This window comes from Ranitomeya imitator, chromosome 7 (genome assembly GCF_032444005.1).
Source record: "Ranitomeya imitator isolate aRanImi1 chromosome 7, aRanImi1.pri, whole genome shotgun sequence".
In the NCBI taxonomy this organism is placed as follows: domain Eukaryota; kingdom Metazoa; phylum Chordata; class Amphibia; order Anura; family Dendrobatidae; genus Ranitomeya; species Ranitomeya imitator.
Genome location: NC_091288.1, coordinates 101,273,292 through 101,296,049, shown reverse-complemented (window position 1 = coordinate 101,296,049; position 22,758 = coordinate 101,273,292). Strand labels below are relative to the sequence as shown.

General features: G+C 52.4%; 1 protein-coding gene across 1 annotated transcript in view; it reads left to right on the top strand.

The window, feature by feature from the left end:
* The first annotated feature begins 21,180 nt into the window (after window positions 1-21,180).
* The window catches only part of CPO (carboxypeptidase O), a 600,072-nt gene continuing 598,494 nt past the window's right edge, over window positions 21,181-22,758 (top strand). The window contains exon 1 of the mRNA XM_069733693.1: window positions 21,181-21,295. Coding sequence (XP_069589794.1) covers window positions 21,196-21,295 — 100 coding nt within the window. The 5' untranslated portion in view covers window positions 21,181-21,195. The remainder of the gene's footprint in view (window positions 21,296-22,758) is intronic.

Below are 22,758 nucleotides of genomic sequence, written 5' to 3'. Positions count from 1 at the left end.
GTATCCGGCAACGTGTCATGCGACCGCCACGCTGGCACAACTAAAATGTAAGGGGACCTGTCCCCCCCCCCCCCCTAGGCGTTTGTTACTGAAAGAGCCACCATGTGCAGCACTAATACTGCACAAGGGAAAGGTCGCTCTTGAAATTATGCTCCTTGCAAACGCTGAACTACACACTCATGTAATGTGTCCCCTCACACCGTCCAACCGTCCCGGAGGTGGGACTTTCCTTTGTAATGTGACGCAGCACAGCCGTCATTGCTACCCCCTTGGCACCGTGCGCTGCCTCCTTAGCGTTGTTTGATTCCGTCATGGACCCTGCGCTGTTATGTTATCCCTTGGCCATGCACAGTTTGCGCTGCCCGTCCTCTGACATCATTTGTTGTCGTCCTGGCTGCGCCTGTGCGTCCACGCTGCCCGAAATCACACCTCGCAGTGTCGTCTAATGTGATCCCACAGTGGGCCTGGTATCCATGGCCATGCGCAGTGCATATACTAGCCTCTCACTCCCCTTCTTCACGCTTCTTCAGACTAGGCGGCGTCAGCTGATCCCTAATAGCATGCCACGGCCGTGACGCCGCACAGTCTGAAGAAGCAGGAAGGAGGTGAGTGAGAGGCGATGATATGCACTGCGCATGCCCATGGATCCCTGGCCCGCAGTGGGACTACATTAGATGACACTGCAAGGTTGGATCTCGGGCAGCTTGGACGCACAGGCACTGCCAGCCTGACACCTACATGATGTCAGAAGACGGGCACCGCTAACTGTGCATGGCCAAGGGATAACATTACAGTGCGGGCTCCGTGACAGAACCAAACAACGTTGAGGAGGTGGTGCCCGGCACCAAGGGGGTTGGAATGACGGCTGTGCTGTGTCACATTACAAAGGAAAGTCCCACTTCCGGGATGGTTTGACGGTGTGAGGGGACACATTATATGAGTGTGTACTTCAGCGTTTGCAAGGAGCATAATTTTCGGAGCCACCATTTTCCATGTGCAGTATTACTGCTGTACAAGATGGCTCTTTCAGCAACAAATGCCTGGGGGGGGGGGTTAAAGGTTCCCTTTCAACTTGCTCCACTGCAGGCTTCGGCCTACACTCTGCTCCTCTTTGATTCCCTGGGTTTCAACACTGTCAGTTGCCACCTGGAAGTGTTGTCTACACAGAAAAAAACACTAGGTGATGTGTCAGTGGGGTTCAGCACCGCCAGCTGTTCCCCTGCTGTGTAGTCGGCAACGTGTCCAGCACAAGCCACGCTGGCACAACAGAACAAAAGCTGCCACCAGTGCAGGCTTCGGCCTACACTCTGCTCCTCTCCTCCTCCTGCTGACCCTGGGCTCAAACACCGCTAGTTTTTGCCCGGAAGTGCTAGCTGCACAGAGAAAAACACCAGCCAATGTGTTAGTGGGGTTCAGCAACGCCAGCTGTTCCCCTGCTGTGTAGCCGGCAACGTGACCTGCAAACGCCATGCAGGCACAGGAACTGAAATTAAAAGGGAACCTGGCCCCACCCCCCCAGGTGTTTCTATGTATAACAGCCACCTAGTACAGCAGTACTGCTGCATTTGTACAAGGTGGCTGACTTTTTCTCCTTGCCCACGTGGAACTCAACACGTACAAAATGTGTCTCATTGAGACCATTCCACTGTCCCTGAGGTGTGACTTTCCTTTGTAATGATACGCAGCACCCCCCTTGGTAGCGTTTCCCGTCTTTTGTCATCATGGTTAGCTGGCTGCGCCTGTGCATCCGCCCTGCTAGAAACAACGCCCCTCGTTGTCATATTTATTTTGTCAGCGAGGGTGTGGTTTATGGGCACGAGCAGTGCATATGTTCGCCTGTCTTAACTCATCTCCTTCCGCCTTCTTCAGACTGTGCGGCCTCCTGGCCGTGGTAGGCGATAAGGGATCAGCTGAGGCCGCCCAGTCTGGAGCAGGTGTAAGGACATGTGTAAGCGGCAAACCTATTTACTGCACAAGGCCACGAATCCCAGCCACGCAGTGTGATTTTTTGAAAACACACTGTGGGTCTGGGATTCATGTCCATCGCTAACCGCAACGGCCGACATGAAATGAGGTCAGAAGACAGGAAGCGCTCACAGCGCATGGCCAAGGGATCACAATAGCGCAGACTCCTGTACAGCAAATAACAACGCTCAGGAATCTGCGCCCAGTACCTAGGTGCAAATTTTGACACCTGTGCTGCGTCTCGTTAAAAAGACAAGTCACGCCTCCACAACTGTTTGACAGTATAATGGGCTAAATAGTGTACTTGTTTTAGTCAGCGTGTGCAAGGAGCAAAACAAATAGAGCAACCTTTTACTTGTGCAGCATTAATGCTGCACAAGGTGTGGCTCTTGTACCTTGCAACACCTGAGGGGGGGGTTAAAGGTAACCTTTGAAATTGGTTCAACTAGGCTTCGGCCTACACTCTGCTCCTCTACTCCTCCTGCTGACCCTGGGCTCAAACACCGCTAGTTTTTGCCCGGAAATGCTAGCTGCACAGAGAAAAACACCAGCCAATGTGTTAGTGGGGTTCAGCACCGCCAGCTGTTCCCCTGCTGTGTAGTCGGCAACGTGTCCAGCACAAGCCACGCTGGCACAACAGAACAAAAGCTGCCACCAGTGCAGGCTTCGGCCTACACTTTGCTCCTCTCCTCCTCCTGCTGACCCTGGGCTCAAACAACGCCAGTTTCTGCCCGGACATGCTAGCTGCACAGAGAAAAACACCAGCCAATGTGTTAGTGGGGTTCAGCACCGCCTGCTGTTCCCCCGCTGTGTAGCCGGCATCGTGTCCAGCACAAGCCACGCTGGCACAACCGACCAAAAGCTGCCACCAGTGCAGGCTTCGGCCTACACTTTGCTCCTCTCCTCCTCCTCCTGCTGACCCTGGGCTCTAACACCGCTAGTTTTTGCCCGGACATGCAATCTGCACAGAGAAAAACACCAGTCAATGTGTCAGTGGGGTTCAGCAACGCCAGCTGTTCCCCTGCTGTGTAGCTTGCAACGTGACCTGCAAACGCCACGCAGGCACATGAACTGAAATTGAAGGGAGCCTGCCCCCCACCCACAGGTGTTTCTATGTATATCAGCCACCTTGTACAGCAGTACTGCTGCATTTGTACGAGGTGGCTGACTTTTTCTCCTTGCCCACGTGGAACTCAACACGTACAAAATGTGTCTCATTAGAGACCATTACAATGTCCCTGAGGTGTGACTTTCCTTTGTAATGACACGCAGCACCACCCTTGTTAGCGCTGCCCGTCTTTTGACATCATTGGTTAGCTGGCTGCGCCTGTGCATCTCCCCTGCTCGAAACAACGGCCCTCGGTGTCTTATTTTTTTGGACAGCGAGGGTGTGATTGATGGGCATGTGCAGTGCATATGTTTGCCTGTGTTCACTCATCTCCTTCCGCCTTCTTCAGACTGGGTGTCCTCATGGCCGCGGCAGGCGATAAGGGATCAGATGAGGCCGCCCAGTCTGAAGCAGGTGTAAGGACATGTGTGAGCGGCAAACATATTTAGTGCACCAGGGCACAAATCCCAGCACCGCAGTGTGATTTTTTAAAAACACACTGTGGGTCTGGGATTCATGTCCATCGCTAACCGCAACGGCCGACATGAAATGAGGTCAGAAGACAGGAAGCGCTCACAGCGCATGGCCAAGGGATCACAATAGCGCAGACTCCTGTACAGCAAATAACAACGCTCAGGAATCTGCGCCCAGTACCTAGGTGCAAATTTTGACACCTGTGCTGCGTCTCGTTAAAAAGACAAGTCACGCCTCCACAACTGTTTGACAGTATAATGGGCTAAATAGTGTACGTGTTTAATTCAGCGTGTGCAAGGAGCAAAATTAAATAGAGCAACCTTTGACTTGTGCATCATTAATGCTGTTCAAGGTGTGGCTCTTGTACCTTGCAACACCTGAGGGGGGGGTTAAAGGTAACCTTTGAAATTGGTTCAACTAGGCTTCGGCCTACACTCTGCTCCTCTACTCCTCCTGCTGACCCTGGGCTCAAACACCGCTATTTTTTGCCCGGAAATGCTAGCTGCACAGAGAAAAACACCAGCCAATGTGTTAGTGGGGTTCAGCACCGCCAGCTGTTCCCCTGCTGTGTAGTCGGCAACGTGTCCAGCACAAGCCACGCTGGCACAACAGAACAAAAGCTGCCACCAGTGCAGGCTTCGGCCTACACTTTGCTCCTCTCCTCCTCCTGCTGACCCTGGGCTCAAACAACGCCAGTTTCTGCCCGGACATGCTAGCTGCACAGAGAAAAACACCAGCCAATGTGTTAGTGGGGTTCAGCACCGCCAGCTGTTCCCCCGCTGTGTAGCCGGCATCGTGTCCAGCACAAGCCACGCTGGCACAACCGACCAAAAGCTGCCACCAGTGCAGGCTTCGGCCTACACTTTGCTCCTCTCCTCCTCCTCCTGCTGACCCTGGGCTCTAACACCGCTAGTTTTTGCCCGGACATGCAATCTGCACAGAGAAAAACACCAGTCAATGTGTCAGTGGGGTTCAGCAACGCCAGCTGTTCCCCTGCTGTGTAGCTTGCAACGTGACCTGCAAACGCCACGCAGGCACATGAACTGAAATTGAAGGGAGCCTGCCCCCCACCCCCCCAGGTGTTTCTATGTATAACAGCCACCTTGTACAGCAGTACTGCTGCATTTGTACAAGGTGGCTGACTTTTTCTCCTTGCACACGTGGAACTCAACAAGTACAAAATGTGTCTCATTACAGACCATTACAATGTCCCTGAGGTGTGACTTTCCTTTTTAATGACACGCAGCACCCCCATTGTTAGCGCTGCCCGTCTCCTGACATCATTGGTTGGCTGGCTGTGCCTGTGCGTCCCCCCTGCCCGACACAACGCCCCCCGTTGTCTCATATATTTTGACTGCGAGGGTGTGATTGATGGGCACGAGCAGTGCATATGTTCCCCTGTTTTCACTCCCCTCCTTCCGCCTTCTTCTGACTGTGCGGCCTCATGGCCGCGGCATGCGATAAGGGATCAGCTGAGGCCGCCCAGTCTGAAGCAGGTGTAAGGACATGTGTGAGCGGCGAACATATTTACTGCACAAGGCCACGAATCCCAGCACCGCAGTGTGACTTTAGGAAAAGCCACTGTGGGTCTGGGATTTATGGCCATCGTTATCCGCACCGGCCAACATGAAATGAGGTCATGAGACGGCCTGCACTAACAGGGTATTGCCAAGGGATAACACAAGAGCGCAGTTTCCTGTACTGCAAATAACAACGGTAAGGAATCTGCGCACAGCACCTAGGTGTAAATTTGTACACCTGTGCTGCGTCTCCTTAAAAAGACTAGTAGTCACGCCTCCACTACTGTTTGACAGTATAATGGGCTAAATAGTGTACGTGTTTAATTCAGCGTGTGCAAGGAGCAAAATTAAATAGAGCAACCTTTGACTTGTGCATCAATAATGCTGTTCAAGGTGTGGCTCTTGTACCTTGCAACACCTGAGGGGGGGGTTAAAGGTAACCTTTGAAATTGGTTCAACTAGGCTTTGGCCAACACTCTGCTCCTCTACTCCTCCTGCTGACCCTGGGCTCAAACACCGCTAGTTTTTGCCCGGAAATGCTAGCTGCACAGAGAAAAACACCAGCCAATGTGTTAGTGGGGTTCAGCACCGCCAGCTGTTCCCCTGCTGTGTAGTCGGCAACGTGTCCAGCACAAGCCACGCTGGCACAACAGAACAAAAGCTGCCACCAGTGCAGGCTTCGGCCTACACTTTGCTCCTCTCCTCCTCCTGCTGACCCTGGGCTCAAACAACGCCAGTTTCTGCCCGGACATGCTAGCTGCACAGAGAAAAACACCAGCCAATGTGTTAGTGGGGTTCAGCACCGCCAGCTGTTCCCCTGCTGTGCAGCTTGCAACGTGACCTGCAAACGCCACGCAGGCACATGAACTGAAATTGAAGGGAGCCTGGCCACCACCCCCAGGTGTTTCTATGTATAACAGCCACCTTGTACAGCAGTACTGCTGCATTTGTACAAGGTGGCTGACGTTTTCTCCTTGCCCACGTGGAACTCAACACGTACAAAATGTGTCTCTTTGAGACCATTCCACTGTCCCTGAGGTGTGACTTTCCTTTCTAATGATACGCAGCACCCCCCTTGGTAGCGCTTCCCGTCTTCTGACATCATTGGTTGGCTACTTGCGCCTGTTCGTCCGCCCTGCCTGAATAAAATGCTCCTCGTTGTCTTAATTATTTTGACTGCGAGGGTGTGATTGATGGGCACGAGCAGTGCATATCTTCGCCTGTCTTAACTCATCTCCTTCCGCCTTCTTCAGACTGTGCAGCCTCATGGCCGCGGCATGCGAGAAGGGATCAGCAGAGGCCGCCCAGTCTGAAGCAGGTGTAAGGACGTGTGTGAGCGGCCAAAATATTTACTGCTCAAGGCCACGAATCCCAGCACCGCAGTGTGGCTTTATGAAAAGACACTGTGGGTCTGGGATTTATGGCCATCGTTAACCGCACCGGCCAACATGAAATGAGGTCATAAGATGGGCAGCGCTAACAGGGCATTGCCAAGGGATAACACAAGAGCGCAGACTCCTGTACAGCAAATAACAACGCTCAGGAAGCTGCGCCAAGCACCAAGGCGTTATTTTGGACACCTGTGCTGCGTCTCATCAAAAAACCAAGTCACGCATCCACTACAGTTTGACTGTAGAATGGGGTAAATTGTGTATGTCTTTCATTCAGCGTGTGCAAGTAGACAAATTAATAGAGCAACCTTTCACTTGTGCAGCATTAATACTGCACAAGGTGTGTCTCTTGTACTTTGTAACACCTGAGGGGGGGGTTAAAGGTTTCCTTTGAAATTGGTTCAACTAGGCTTCGGCCTACACTCTGCTCCTCTCCTCCTCCTCCTGCTTCAACACGGGCTCTAACATCGCAAGTTTTTGCCCGCAAGTGCTAGCTGCACAGATAAAAACACACGCCATTGTGTTAGTGGGGTTCAGCAACGCCAGCTGTTCCCCCAGTGTGTAGCCGGCAAAGTGTCCTGCAAACGCAACGCAGACACAAAGCTGCCTCCAGTGCAGGCTTCGGCCTACACTCATCTCCCCCTGCTTACCCTTTGCTCCAACACCGCTAGTTGGGGCTCTAGGAAGACAATCTTTAATAGGCAAGGCAACGCATCCGGGTTCCAGCACCGCCAGCTGGTTCTCGGCAGTGTTCTTGTCACAGGTACTCCCTCGTGCCAAGCCTGGTTTCAGCACCGTCAGCTGTTTCCGGGTTGTGTCAACTTCACTGAGACGCCTATGCTTGCCCCGTCGTGGGGCGGTCGAGTTAGCCAACTCCAGGGTGCCTCCAGTTTAGGAGCTTTCTACGTGGGCTGCGTGAACTGGTAGTCAAGGCTGGTTCTGTAGTGCCAGTAGGCCCAGCTCCCCCTGTAGGACTGTTGGGGTTCGGTAACTGCGGCTGCCTCGCGGCCTAGCTGTTCTCTCCTCTCCTGTGGGCCTTGGGGTCCACCACCTGGTTCCAGCACCGTCAGCTGGTTCCGGGCCGAGCCTTTGGCTAAGGTGCCTCCTCCTGGGTATCCGAGTTCCGCCAACGCCAGGCGGTCCTTGGTAGTGCTTTTAAGCGCGGGCACCTACAGCTTAGTAACCGGGTTCCAGCACCGTCAGCTGGTCCTCGGTCGTGCCATTGGCTCTTGCACACTGGGGCAACGCATCCGGGTTCCAGCACCGCCAGCTGGTTCTCGGCAGTGTTCTTGTCACAGGTACTCCCTCGTGCCAAGCCTGGTTTCAGCACCGTCAGCTGTTTCCGGGTTGTGTCAACTTCACTGAGACGCCTATGCTTGCCCCGTCGTGGGGCGGTCGAGTTAGCCAACTCCAGGGTGCCTCCAGTTTAGGAGCTTCCTATGTGGGCTGCGTGAACTGGTAGTCAAGGCTGGTTCTGTAGTGCCAGTAGGCCCAGCTCCCCCTGTAGGACTGTTGGGGTTCGGTAACTGCGGCTGCCTCGCGGCCTAGCTGTTCTCTCCTCTCCTGTGGGCCTTGGGGTCCACCACCTGGTTCCAGCACCGTCAGCTGGTTCCGGGCCGAGCCTTTGGCTTAGGTGCCTCCTCCTGGGTATCCGAGTTCCGCCAACGCCAGGCGGTCCTTGGTAGTGCTTTTAAGCGCGGGCACCTACAGCTTAGTAACCGGGTTCCAGCACCGTCAGCTGGTCCTCGGTCGTGCCATTGGCTCTTGCACACTGGGGCAACGCATCCGGGTTCCAGCACCGCCAGCTGGTTCTCGGCAGTGTTCTTGTCACAGGTACTCCCTCGTGCCAAGCCTGGTTTCAGCACCGTCAGCTGTTTCCGGGTTGTGTCAACTTCACTGAGACGCCTATGCTTGCCCCGTCGTGGGGCGGTCGAGTTAGCCAACTCCAGGGTGCCTCCAGTTTAGGAGCTTCCTATGTGGGCTGCGTGAACTGGTAGTCAAGGCTGGTTCTGTAGTGCCAGTAGGCCCAGCTCCCCCTGTAGGACTGTTGGGGTTCGGTAACTGCGGCTGCCTCGCGGCCTAGCTGTTCTCTCCTCTCCTGTGGGCCTTCGGGTCCACCACCTGGTTCCAGCACCGTCAGCTGGTTCCGGGCCGAGCCTTTGGCTTAGGTGCCTCCTCCTGGGTATCCGAGTTCCGCCAACGCCAGGCGGTCCTTGGTAGTGCTTTTAAGCGCGGGCACCTACAGCTTAGTAACCGGGTTCCAGCACCGTCAGCTGGTCCTCGGTCGTGCCATTGGCTCTTGCACACTGGGGCAACGCATCCGGGTTCCAGCACCGCCAGCTGGTTCTCGGCAGTGTTCTTGTCACAGGTACTCCCTCGTGCCAAGCCTGGTTTCAGCACCGTCAGCTGTTTCCGGGTTGTGTCAACTTCACTGAGACGCCTATGCTTGCCCCGTCGTGGGGCGGTCGAGTTAGCCAACTCCAGGGTGCCTCCAGTTTAGGAGCTTCCTATGTGGGCTGCGTGAACTGGTAGTCAAGGCTGGTTCTGTAGTGCCAGTAGGCCCAGCTCCCCCTGTAGGACTGTTGGGGTTCGGTAACTGCGGCTGCCTCGCGGCCTAGCTGTTCTCTCCTCTCCTGTGGGCCTTGGGGTCCACCACCTGGTTCCAGCACCGTCAGCTGGTTCCGGGCCGAGCCTTTGGCTTAGGTGCCTCCTCCTGGGTATCCGAGTTCCGCCAACGCCAGGCGGTCCTTGGTAGTGCTTTTAAGCGCGGGCACCTACAGCTTAGTAACCGGGTTCCAGCACCGTCAGCTGGTCCTCGGTCGTGCCATTGGCTCTTGCACACTGGGGCAACGCATCCGGGTTCCAGCACCGCCAGCTGGTTCTCGGCAGTGTTCTTGTCACAGGTACTCCCTCGTGCCAAGCCTGGTTTCAGCACCGTCAGCTGTTTCCGGGTTGTGTCAACTTCACTGAGACGCCTATGCTTGCCCCGTCGTGGGGCGGTCGAGTTAGCCAACTCCAGGGTGCCTCCAGTTTAGGAGCTTCCTATGTGGGCTGCGTGAACTGGTAGTCAAGGCTGGTTCTGTAGTGCCAGTAGGCCCAGCTCCCCCTGTAGGACTGTTGGGGTTCGGTAACTGCGGCTGCCTCGCGGCCTAGCTGTTCTCTCCTCTCCTGTGGGCCTTCGGGTCCACCACCTGGTTCCAGCACCGTCAGCTGGTTCCGGGCCGAGCCTTTGGCTTAGGTGCCTCCTCCTGGGTATCCGAGTTCCGCCAACGCCAGGCGGTCCTTGGTAGTGCTTTTAAGCGCGGGCACCTACAGCTTAGTAACCGGGTTCCAGCACCGTCAGCTGGTCCTCGGTCGTGCCATTGGCTCTTGCACACTGGGGCAACGCATCCGGGTTCCAGCACCGCCAGCTGGTTCTCGGCAGTGTTCTTGTCACAGGTACTCCCTCGTGCCAAGCCTGGTTTCAGCACCGTCAGCTGTTTCCGGGTTGTGTCAACTTCACTGAGACGCCTATGCTTGCCCCGTCGTGGGGCGGTCGAGTTAGCCAACTCCAGGGTGCCTCCAGTTTAGGAGCTTCCTATGTGGGCTGCATGAACTGGTAGTCAAGGCTGGTTCTGTAGTGCCAGTAGGCCCAGCTCCCCCTGTAGGACTGTTGGGGTTCGGTAACTGCGGCTGCCTCGCGGCCTAGCTGTTCTCTCCTCTCCTGTGGGCCTTGGGGTCCACCACCTGGTTCCAGCACCGTCAGCTGGTTCCGGGCCGAGCCTTTGGCTTAGGTGCCTCCTCCTGGGTATCCGAGTTCCGCCAACGCCAGGCGGTCCTTGGTAGTGCTTTTAAGCGCGGGCACCTACAGCTTAGTAACCGGGTTCCAGCACCGTCAGCTGGTCCTCGGTCGTGCCATTGGCTCTTGCACACTGGGGCAACGCATCCGGGTTCCAGCACCGCCAGCTGGTTCTCGGCAGTGTTCTTGTCACAGGTACTCCCTCGTGCCAAGCCTGGTTTCAGCACCGTCAGCTGTTTCCGGGTTGTGTCAACTTCACTGAGACGCCTATGCTTGCCCCGTCGTGGGGCGGTCGAGTTAGCCAACTCCAGGGTGCCTCCAGTTTAGGAGCTTCCTATGTGGGCTGCGTGAACTGGTAGTCAAGGCTGGTTCTGTAGTGCCAGTAGGCCCAGCTCCCCCTGTAGGACTGTTGGGGTTCGGTAACTGCGGCTGCCTCGCGGCCTAGCTGTTCTCTCCTCTCCTGTGGGCCTTGGGGTCCACCACCTGGTTCCAGCACCGTCAGCTGGTTCCGGGCCGAGCCTTTGGCTTAGGTGCCTCCTCCTGGGTATCCGAGTTCCGCCAACGCCAGGCGGTCCTTGGTAGTGCTTTTAAGCGCGGGCACCTACAGCTTAGTAACCGGGTTCCAGCACCGTCAGCTGGTCCTCGGTCGTGCCATTGGCTCTTGCACACTGGGGCAACGCATCCGGGTTCCAGCACCGCCAGCTGGTTCTCGGCAGTGTTCTTGTCACAGGTACTCCCTCGTGCCAAGCCTGGTTTCAGCACCGTCAGCTGTTTCCGGGTTGTGTCAACTTCACTGAGACGCCTATGCTTGCCCCGTCGTGGGGCGGTCGAGTTAGCCAACTCCAGGGTGCCTCCAGTTTAGGAGCTTCCTATGTGGGCTGCGTGAACTGGTAGTCAAGGCTGGTTCTGTAGTGCCAGTAGGCCCAGCTCCCCCTGTAGGACTGTTGGGGTTCGGTAACTGCGGCTGCCTCGCGGCCTAGCTGTTCTCTCCTCTCCTGTGGGCCTTGGGGTCCACCACCTGGTTCCAGCACCGTCAGCTGGTTCCGGGCCGAGCCTTTGGCTTAGGTGCCTCCTCCTGGGTATCCGAGTTCCGTCAACGCCAGGCGGTCCTTGGTAGTGCTTTTAAGCGCGGGCACCTACAGCTTAGTAACCGGGTTCCAGCACCGTCAGCTGGTCCTCGGTCGTGCCATTGGCTCTTGCACACTGGGGCAACGCATCCGGGTTCCAGCACCGCCAGCTGGTTCTCGGCAGTGTTCTTGTCACAGGTACTCCCTCGTGCCAAGCCTGGTTTCAGCACCGTCAGCTGTTTCCGGGTTGTGTCAACTTCACTGAGACGCCTATGCTTGCCCCGTCGTGGGGCGGTCGAGTTAGCCAACTCCAGGGTGCCTCCAGTTTAGGAGCTTTCTATGTGGGCTGCGTGAACTGGTAGTCAAGGCTGGTTCTGTAGTGCCAGTAGGCCCAGCTCCCCCTGTAGGACTGTTGGGGTTCGGTAACTGCGGCTGCCTCGCGGCCTAGCTGTTCTCTCCTCTCCTGTGGGCCTTGGGGTCCACCACCTGGTTCCAGCACCGTCAGCTGGTTCCGGGCCGAGCCTTTGGCTAAGGTGCCTCCTCCTGGGTATCCGAGTTCCGCCAACGCCAGGCGGTCCTTGGTAGTGCTTTTAAGCGCGGGCACCTACAGCTTAGTAACCGGGTTCCAGCACCGTCAGCTGGTCCTCGGTCGTGCCATTGGCTCTTGCACACTGGGGCAACGCATCCGGGTTCCAGCACCGCCAGCTGGTTCTCGGCAGTGTTCTTGTCACAGGTACTCCCTCGTGCCAAGCCTGGTTTCAGCACCGTCAGCTGTTTCCGGGTTGTGTCAACTTCACTGAGACGCCTATGCTTGCCCCGTCGTGGGGCGGTCGAGTTAGCCAACTCCAGGGTGCCTCCAGTTTAGGAGCTTCCTATGTGGGCTGCGTGAACTGGTAGTCAAGGCTGGTTCTGTAGTGCCAGTAGGCCCAGCTCCCCCTGTAGGACTGTTGGGGTTCGGTAACTGCGGCTGCCTCGCGGCCTAGCTGTTCTCTCCTCTCCTGTGGGCCTTCGGGTCCACCACCTGGTTCCAGCACCGTCAGCTGGTTCCGGGCCGAGCCTTTGGCTTAGGTGCCTCCTCCTGGGTATCCGAGTTCCGCCAACGCCAGGCGGTCCTTGGTAGTGCTTTTAAGCGCGGGCACCTACAGCTTAGTAACCGGGTTCCAGCACCGTCAGCTGGTCCTCGGTCGTGCCATTGGCTCTTGCACACTGGGGCAACGCATCCGGGTTCCAGCACCGCCAGCTGGTTCTCGGCAGTGTTCTTGTCACAGGTACTCCCTCGTGCCAAGCCTGGTTTCAGCACCGTCAGCTGTTTCCGGGTTGTGTCAACTTCACTGAGACGCCTATGCTTGCCCCGTCGTGGGGCGGTCGAGTTAGCCAACTCCAGGGTGCCTCCAGTTTAGGAGCTTCCTATGTGGGCTGCGTGAACTGGTAGTCAAGGCTGGTTCTGTAGTGCCAGTAGGCCCAGCTCCCCCTGTAGGACTGTTGGGGTTCGGTAACTGCGGCTGCCTCGCGGCCTAGCTGTTCTCTCCTCTCCTGTGGGCCTTGGGGTCCACCACCTGGTTCCAGCACCGTCAGCTGGTTCCGGGCCGAGCCTTTGGCTTAGGTGCCTCCTCCTGGGTATCCGAGTTCCGCCAACGCCAGGCGGTCCTTGGTAGTGCTTTTAAGCGCGGGCACCTACAGCTTAGTAACCGGGTTCCAGCACCGTCAGCTGGTCCTCGGTCGTGCCATTGGCTCTTGCACACTGGGGCAACGCATCCGGGTTCCAGCACCGCCAGCTGGTTCTCGGCAGTGTTCTTGTCACAGGTACTCCCTCGTGCCAAGCCTGGTTTCAGCACCGTCAGCTGTTTCCGGGTTGTGTCAACTTCACTGAGACGCCTATGCTTGCCCCGTCGTGGGGCGGTCGAGTTAGCCAACTCCAGGGTGCCTCCAGTTTAGGAGCTTCCTATGTGGGCTGCGTGAACTGGTAGTCAAGGCTGGTTCTGTAGTGCCAGTAGGCCCAGCTCCCCCTGTAGGACTGTTGGGGTTCGGTAACTGCGGCTGCCTCGCGGCCTAGCTGTTCTCTCCTCTCCTGTGGGCCTTGGGGTCCACCACCTGGTTCCAGCACCGTCAGCTGGTTCCGGGCCGAGCCTTTGGCTTAGGTGCCTCCTCCTGGGTATCCGAGTTCCGTCAACGCCAGGCGGTCCTTGGTAGTGCTTTTAAGCGCGGGCACCTACAGCTTAGTAACCGGGTTCCAGCACCGTCAGCTGGTCCTCGGTCGTGCCATTGGCTCTTGCACACTGGGGCAACGCATCCGGGTTCCAGCACCGCCAGCTGGTTCTCGGCAGTGTTCTTGTCACAGGTACTCCCTCGTGCCAAGCCTGGTTTCAGCACCGTCAGCTGTTTCCGGGTTGTGTCAACTTCACTGAGACGCCTATGCTTGCCCCGTCGTGGGGCGGTCGAGTTAGCCAACTCCAGGGTGCCTCCAGTTTAGGAGCTTTCTATGTGGGCTGCGTGAACTGGTAGTCAAGGCTGGTTCTGTAGTGCCAGTAGGCCCAGCTCCCCCTGTAGGACTGTTGGGGTTCGGTAACTGCGGCTGCCTCGCGGCCTAGCTGTTCTCTCCTCTCCTGTGGGCCTTGGGGTCCACCACCTGGTTCCAGCACCGTCAGCTGGTTCCGGGCCGAGCCTTTGGCTAAGGTGCCTCCTCCTGGGTATCCGAGTTCCGCCAACGCCAGGCGGTCCTTGGTAGTGCTTTTAAGCGCGGGCACCTACAGCTTAGTAACCGGGTTCCAGCACCGTCAGCTGGTCCTCGGTCGTGCCATTGGCTCTTGCACACTGGGGCAACGCATCCGGGTTCCAGCACCGCCAGCTGGTTCTCGGCAGTGTTCTTGTCACAGGTACTCCCTCGTGCCAAGCCTGGTTTCAGCACCGTCAGCTGTTTCCGGGTTGTGTCAACTTCACTGAGACGCCTATGCTTGCCCCGTCGTGGGGCGGTCGAGTTAGCCAACTCCAGGGTGCCTCCAGTTTAGGAGCTTCCTATGTGGGCTGCGTGAACTGGTAGTCAAGGCTGGTTCTGTAGTGCCAGTAGGCCCAGCTCCCCCTGTAGGACTGTTGGGGTTCGGTAACTGCGGCTGCCTCGCGGCCTAGCTGTTCTCTCCTCTCCTGTGGGCCTTGGGGTCCACCACCTGGTTCCAGCACCGTCAGCTGGTTCCGGGCCGAGCCTTTGGCTTAGGTGCCTCCTCCTGGGTATCCGAGTTCCGCCAACGCCAGGCGGTCCTTGGTAGTGCTTTTAAGCGCGGGCACCTACAGCTTAGTAACCGGGTTCCAGCACCGTCAGCTGGTCCTCGGTCGTGCCATTGGCTCTTGCACACTGGGGCAACGCATCCGGGTTCCAGCACCGCCAGCTGGTTCTCGGCAGTGTTCTTGTCACAGGTACTCCCTCGTGCCAAGCCTGGTTTCAGCACCGTCAGCTGTTTCCGGGTTGTGTCAACTTCACTGAGACGCCTATGCTTGCCCCGTCGTGGGGCGGTCGAGTTAGCCAACTCCAGGGTGCCTCCAGTTTAGGAGCTTCCTATGTGGGCTGCGTGAACTGGTAGTCAAGGCTGGTTCTGTAGTGCCAGTAGGCCCAGCTCCCCCTGTAGGACTGTTGGGGTTCGGTAACTGCGGCTGCCTCGCGGCCTAGCTGTTCTCTCCTCTCCTGTGGGCCTTCGGGTCCACCACCTGGTTCCAGCACCGTCAGCTGGTTCTCGGCAGTGTCTTTTGCTCTTGTACCTTCTGCTCCCCATCCTGGTTCCAGTACCGTCAGCTGGTTCCGGGCAGAGCCTTTGGCTTAGGTGCCTCCTTCTGGGTATCCAAGTTCCACCAATGTCAGGTGGTCCTTGGTAGTGCTTTCAGGCACGGGTACCTCCTGCTTAGTAACCGGGTTCCAGTAACGTCAGCTGGTCCTTGGTAGTTCCATTGGCTCTTGGACATTCGGCTACCCATCCGGGTTCCAGTACCGTCAGCTGGTTCTCGGCAGTGTCTTTTGCTCTTGTACCTTCTGCTCCCCATCCTGGTTCCAGTAACGTCATCTGGTTCCGGGCAGAGCCTTTGGCTTAGGTGCCTCCTTCTGGGTATCCGAGTTCCGCCAACGTCAGGCGGTCCTTGGTAGTGCTTTTTAGCACGGGTACCTCCTGCTTAGTAACCGGGTTCCAGTAACGTCAGCTGGTCCTCGGTAGTTCCATAGGCTCTTGAACCTTCGGGTAGCCATCCGAGTTCCAGTTCCATCAGCTGGTTCTTGGCATTTTCTCAGCCTTCTTGTACCTTCTGCTACATTTCCAAGTTGAAGACCCTAACGTCGACAACCCGGAAGACCACCCCGATGACGACGACCCGGAAGACCACCCCGATGACGACGACGACGACGACGGCGGAGACGACGACGGCTGAGACGACGACGGCGGAGATGACGACACTGGAGACGAAGACCCTGGAGACGACAACATGGAAGACCGAGAAGCAGAAGAACAAGAGGCTGCAGAACAAAGAGCAGAAGAACATTAAGCATAAGACTTAATATCAGAGCAAAAGATATTATCTAAATTATATGCAGAAGAAGACTAAGCAGTGTATGGGGGTGAGTCCGTTCCTCCTCGTGGTGCCCCTGGATAAAGCCTGATGCTGCAGGCCAAACTGAACGCGGACAAATGTAACTTTTGTGACTGGCAGAACGGAAGGTGTAATCTTCCAACTTTTATAGATAACAACTACGGGAATGCCTGTCACAAATGAGAATATGATGAAGAAGTAGAATAGGAAGAATAATAACAGTGGAATAAAAAGAATATGTAGAATAGGAAGAATAATAATAGTTGAAGAAAATGAATATGAAGAATGTAATAAAAAAAAAAATAGGTAGAAGATGAAGAAGAAGATGAATAAGGTGAAGAAGTTGATGTCAAGGATGCTGATGATGATGAAGATGAAAGTGTGGGAAAAGAAAAAAAAAAAAAAGAAAAAAAAGAAGGGGAAGGGCGTGGAATAGTGAAACATCAATATCTGACAAAATAAAAAAAATTTACATACTCAATATCTTTTTCAATCCGAACTTCTTTAAAAAAAAAAAAAAAACATGCTATTCTATTTGATTGGACTAATCCTCATTGCCTTTAATGTCTCCGCCACCTCCCCCATACATCCTACATTATTCTTAGTTGTTTTCCTTCAGGTAGAATGAACCTACAAGGAAAGAAAGGGTTTATTTTAATTCCGATATTTTGGTCCCATTGACTTGCATTGGGATCGGGTATCGGTATCGGCGATATCCGATATTTTTTGAATATCGGCCGATCCAAACCGATACCGATACTTTCCGATATCGGAAGGTATCGCTCAACACTAATGGTGATGCAAAAACTTTTTTTTTGCAATAAAAGTGTTTTTTAGTGTGTGATAGGAGCTACCACACGAGAAATGGCCTAAAAAATAAATAGAACCAATTCTTGACCTGTTGATTTGTTCATTCTGCCTCACTAAGATTGCAGTAAGGCTTAGCTCACAGTTATCCTGCGCTTTACACTAAGCGCTTACACCGGGATTTCGGTGTAAATCCCTGAAATACGCGACGGAACCCATGATGGAAGATTCCTATAATGAGGCATAAAAAGTAAAGAGTGCAATAAAAGCGCAGTCGGCCACAGTTTTGTGCACCTCTGAAAAGATGGACACTGCTGAATAAAGCCCAAACGGAGTCCAGAGTAACTCTGCTTCCTCGTTATAGTCAATGGATCCCTCAGGGGTTTTGTCTGAATTGTATCATTTGTAGATTTAGATGGAAATCATGATGTAAGTGCTGAGCGTAGAGTGCAGGATAAATGTGATCCCAAATATTATGGAAAATGTATCCACTTAATTCACATAAAAAGCAAGTCCCCACTCAAGAAATATAGGGAACTTCCATGTTACTGGTAACACAAAAACTCTGGAAAAGTTCTATGGCTCCTTGCCTCCCAAAGTTTTGATATAGGAAAGATATGTAAATCTTTGTACCTTGTTAGCCAGTAGATAGAATAATATTTAGAATTGAGAGTCTTCAGTGGTTGTGTCACGGGGCTACCGCGACAGAGAGGTTCCAGAGAACCGCAGCGCTCTGGGCCTCGTTCACTGCCTGGCTTGGAGGTTGAAGGAGCATAGTGTTGGTGTTGGAGGTTTATTAACAGACATTGGTGTCTGCTGTTTTGGTTGCATGTTAAACCTGTTTTCCTTCCTAGTTTTTCTCCTTCTCTTCCCTTCTATGTGTACCCTCTGTGGTTGTGTGAGCATTTGGTGAGTTTGAGACTTTTAGTTACCTTGTCTGTATACCCTGGTATTTGTTGTATTTTTACACTGGTGCAGTCCACCTCCTTTGGGGGGAAAGGTGGCCACTAATAGGGCCTGCACAGGAGACAGAGATACGCTGGCAGCTCGGGCCTCCTAACCATCATAGGTACCCCCAAGATAAGGGAAAGCCAGGGCCCCATTATAGTGGTAGGGACAGGTGCGGGTCCCAGTACACTGTCCTGCCCCTTTATCACTGCTTACGGCGTGAAAGGTTGATACCACAGATCAACACCTGGTCGTCTAATGGTTAGACGGAGACCTGGAGAGGCTTACAAGCCACAGTGTCTTGCACCCACTGTGATATTTGGTGGAGGATCAATGATGATCTGGGGATACTTCAGCAAGGCTGGAATTGGGCAGGTTGTTCTTTGCGAAGGACATATGAATCAAGCCGCATACAAGGTTATCCTGGAAAAACATTTGATTGCTTCTGCTCAGGCAATGTTCCCCAACTCTGAGGACTGGTTTTTCCAGCAGGACAATGCGCCATGCCACACAGCTAGGTCAATCAAGGTGTGGATGAAGGACCACCACATCAAATCCCTGTCATGGCCAGCCCAATCCCCAGACCTGAACCTCATTAAAAACCTCTGGAATGTAATCAACAGGAAGATGGAAAGTCACAAGCCATCAAACAAAGAAGAACTGCTAACATTTTTGTACCAGGAGTGGCATAAGGTCACCCAAAAGCAGTGTGAAAGACTGGTGGAAAGAATTCCAAGACGCTTGAAATCTGTGATTAAAAATCATGGTTATTCCACAAAACATTGATTTCTGAACTCTTCCTGAGTTAAAACATTAGTATTGCTGTTTCTAAATGACTATGAACTTGTTTTTTTTTTTTTTTTTTTGCATTATTTGAGGTCTGCAAGCAATGCATTTTTTGTTATTTTGACCATTTCTCATTTTCAGAAAATAAATACAAAATGTATTGCTTGGAACTTTGGAGACATGTTGTGAGTAGTTTACAGAATAAAAGAACAATTTACATTTTGCTCAAAAATATACCTATAAAGAAATAAATCAGACTAACTGAAAATTTTGCAGTGGTCTCTTAACTTTTGCCAGAGCTGTATATGACAAGTGGGGAAATTAATGATTTTTTTTGTGCAAAAACGTTCTCTCTAATGATCGCTACAAATGAAAGTAAACTATTGACTTCCAGTTTCATTGACCAACATTCTTCTTCTCTTTACTTTCCATTTGGTGCTCTATTTTTGTTCTTGAAAGAATATTGTAAGCTGCAGTGTTGTTCATGACATCAAAATGCCATAAAAAATACCATAATTCTTATGGCAACCTGATAGACTCCACTAAAAGTCAATAGCTTTCATAAATAAGAGAGCTATGTTGTGTATGTAAATGCCTGTTAATATACTGAGCTTTCTCCAGTTGAGAAACATGGCAAATGTATTCCCTACATCAAAAAGAGGTACAGCTAAAAAAAGTTGTGATATGATTGAATTTGCCCTGCTGCAAACTTGATATGTTTCCCTTGCCCAGAATGTAGTATGTAAAATGCAGTAAAAGAGATTTGCAGGATTACTAGAACATTGTCCACAGCAGTTTGGTTTAGGGAATTCTGAGTTAGAGGTTATCCGGGACTTTATGTTACTATAAAGCACTTATCGGCGGTATCTGCTAGCTGTGCCTGTCCAGCCGTGCGATGATCTCTCCCATCTCACGGTGGTCATGGACCCCTCCTGACAGCAATTTTCCTGCTTACTGTGACGACATATCGATCTAGCAGTTCCTTCTCTTTTTCTAGGTCAGTGTTCCCCAAGACCACCAGCACTTCATGTTTTCAGGATTTCCTTAGCACTGCACAGGTGATGGAATTCTTGCTGTCCAGTTGATACAATTATCACGTGGGCAATACTAAGGAAATCCTGAAAACGTGACCTGTTGGTGGCTCTCTAGGTCATTTGTGTTTGGGAGCAGAGGGCTGGTTACCAGTGTAATTAGCTATCTGCTGGGATCCATGATTGAGGATCCTCCCTATTAAAACTCCCACAGTGGCGTAGTCAGATGACCGTATACATCAGACCACAGTGCACGGATGGTCCGGAGGGTCTCCAGACCTGAGCATGAAAGCTTCACATATGTCTATGAAGCTGTCTCTCTCCGGTTGGGACACCGGCTGGTCAGTTCAGCACTGTGGTCTGTTATCGATACGATTTATATGGTTGTCTGACTGCGCCCCTACAGGTTGTATTTTATCTGGTCCACACCTGCTACTCTGCATTGACTCAGCTTGGTTTTTGGCCATCATTTACATTGGCTTGTGTTATGACTACCCAACTGCCTCTTGGTTTTGTTCCTGAATACGACCTCCTGGTTATATCCAGCATTCGTACTGTTCTCTGCCAGCTTGCTCCATCATCCAGTACTCCAAAAAAGCAACCCTGCATAAGTACTGATCCGGGTACCAGGTTAAATGGTTGACAATGTATCTGGTAGTGAGATGGTATGTCACTCTCCATAAGGAGAAACAATACCCCTTAGACCCCAGTCCAGAGCCTCTTACCTAGCCAAATCAGTTCTCATGCTACGCACTGACGAGGGCCAACAGCCCGAAACACCGTGTCTGCGAATTGAGATATTGATTTGGCTTTTATCCTAAGTCATATTGCACGACTCGTTAAAGGGTTGATTGTGACTTGTAGGATCGCTACTTCCAATAGGTGGCGCTATAGAGTTTAAGTCCTCTTTTTCTCAGAAGAGGCAATTTGCATCTTTAATTTGAAACACGCACCGCAGGTCAGTTTACGCTAATATTAAAGCACAGTAGGCATGAGATTTCTATCATTTCCATCCACTTTGCTGGAACTGTAAGATGCTCATTTTTAATGGAGCAAAATGACACAGTATCCAAAACACACCAAAAGGTCATCGTGGGAATGTAGCCTTACAGTAGGGTAGGTTCTCCATCTGAGAAAAACTGTCCAATTTTGTTAATCAGACTCTGATCAATCTCTCAGCTGTGGAGAATGAAAATAAAAAAAGTTTTCTCCATTCTGTCAGTCCCTGAAATTGGACAGCACTCAGATTTCATCCGAGTGCAGTCTGGCCCATAGCTTTAAATGGCCGAGTACCATCCGATTATCAGAGGCAAATCATGCAAGCTGTGATTTTTTTTTATGTTCCAAGTGCAACCCAATCATATTCAGACCAAAATTGCAGTCATCTGCACAAGCCTTTATTTAGCACCAGAACAGGTTTTTTAATACTAGATAATTAGAGGAGTGAACGTCGTCAATCAGCGATCATGAGTCAGCGAAAATTAAACTCTTTCGATTCCTTTTCCTTACTATATTAGAGGTCCTTTTCAATATCCATAGTACCAATGGCTTCCTGACATGAGGCATAGAATTAGTTAACAAGCATGCAGCTTTGATGATGTCATTTTAACATGATCTCAAGTGTATTTTAGCAGCACCTGCGCCAGCCTAATTGCCATGATTAGGAGGTGAGTGGCGCCTGAACCATGAACGCGGCGATGCCTAGCCCACTGCTGTCTTTGTGGACCTTGGAATTTTATGCACTTTAATTAAATTGAATGTTTTATCTAGATGCCGGACTCCGTCATCTATATTTGGATGCTCATGTGAACACTGGCAACGTCCTGAGACCAAGCAGGGAAGCACTACCGCCAACGAGTGAGTGAATTGTTTTCGCAGACATTGTCCCTTTTTTCCTTACACTAGTTAGAGCCGTTCTAGATTTTGAGAAAAAACACTGTCCACCATGTAAAAAAGCTATCTATATGCAATAAAAGGCATTATGTGTAGTACATTTGATATTTCACTATAGATTATGCTGTAGATAAGCCCCGATGTAACCTGAAAGATAAGAAAAACAAGTTAGATTATACTCACCCAGGGGCGGTCCCGGTTCAGTTTGGGTCCGATGGGTGTCGCAGGTCCGGGTCTGGCACCTCCCATCTTCATACGATGACGTCCTCTCCCTTGCTTCTGTCGCGGCTCCGGTGCAGGCGTAATTCTCTGCCCTCAGAGCAAAGTACTGCAGTGTGCAGGCGCCGGGAAAGATCATAGAGGGGCCGCGACAGAAGCAAGGAAGAGGATATCATCGCATGAAGATGGGAGGTGCCAGACCCGGACCTGCGACGCCCATCGGACCCGAACCGAACTGGGACCGCCCCTGGGTGAGTATAATCTAACCTGTTTTTCTTATCTTTCAGGTTACATCAGGGGCTTATTAACAGCATTACAGAATGATGTAGATAAGCCCCTAATGGCAGGGGTCGCAGCTTATATGCGAAAAATAAGGTGACTGATTCCCTTTAATAAAATGTGAATTGTATTGCCAGAAATCAGTCACAGCTTAATAAAGCCAAATGAGTTGATTCAATGCTGAAGTCTGCCGGGTCATTACTGCATCCAGAAGACAACAAAGCTGATATGGCTAAAAAGGTTTAGGAAACAGGAAGAGCTTTACTAGGAAAAAAGATAATGGGATCAATTTAAGGCAGGAAAGATGTCAGAACACCAAGGAGGAAGAAACATATAGTCAAGTGAAGTATGGATGAAGAGAACAGGCAATGGAACTTTGTAAATGATCATTCTGCCCTTAGGTTGAACCGCATGTACGTGAAAAAATATTCATACCTTGTGAACTTTTCCAATTTTTTTTTCACTTTATACCCACAAACTTAAGTTTATTTTATTGGGATTTTATGTGATTTACCAACACAAACTAGCAAGTATTTGCTAAGCGTAAAGGAAATGATATATGGTTTTAAAATTATTTAACAAATATACCATATTTCTCGGACTATAAGAAGCACTCCCCCCCCCAAATTTGGGAGGAAAATAGGGGGTGCGTATTATAGTCCAAATGCAGTCTTACCGGGGAGTTCCGGTGGTGGTGGAGCAGGGTCCATTCCCCAGGGTGCTGGTAGCTGCAGAAGTGTGGCGATACTGCGGCCTGGTGTTCCCGGCAGCCATTTTCCTGAAGCCACGGTCCACCTCTAGCAACGTGATCTAGCTGAGATCTCAATCTGCGCAGGCACCGCCTATAGCGGTCATATTCCTAAGGCTGTGGGCTTCAGGGAAATGGCTACTGGAGACCGCACATGCGCAGTTTGAGATCTGCACACACA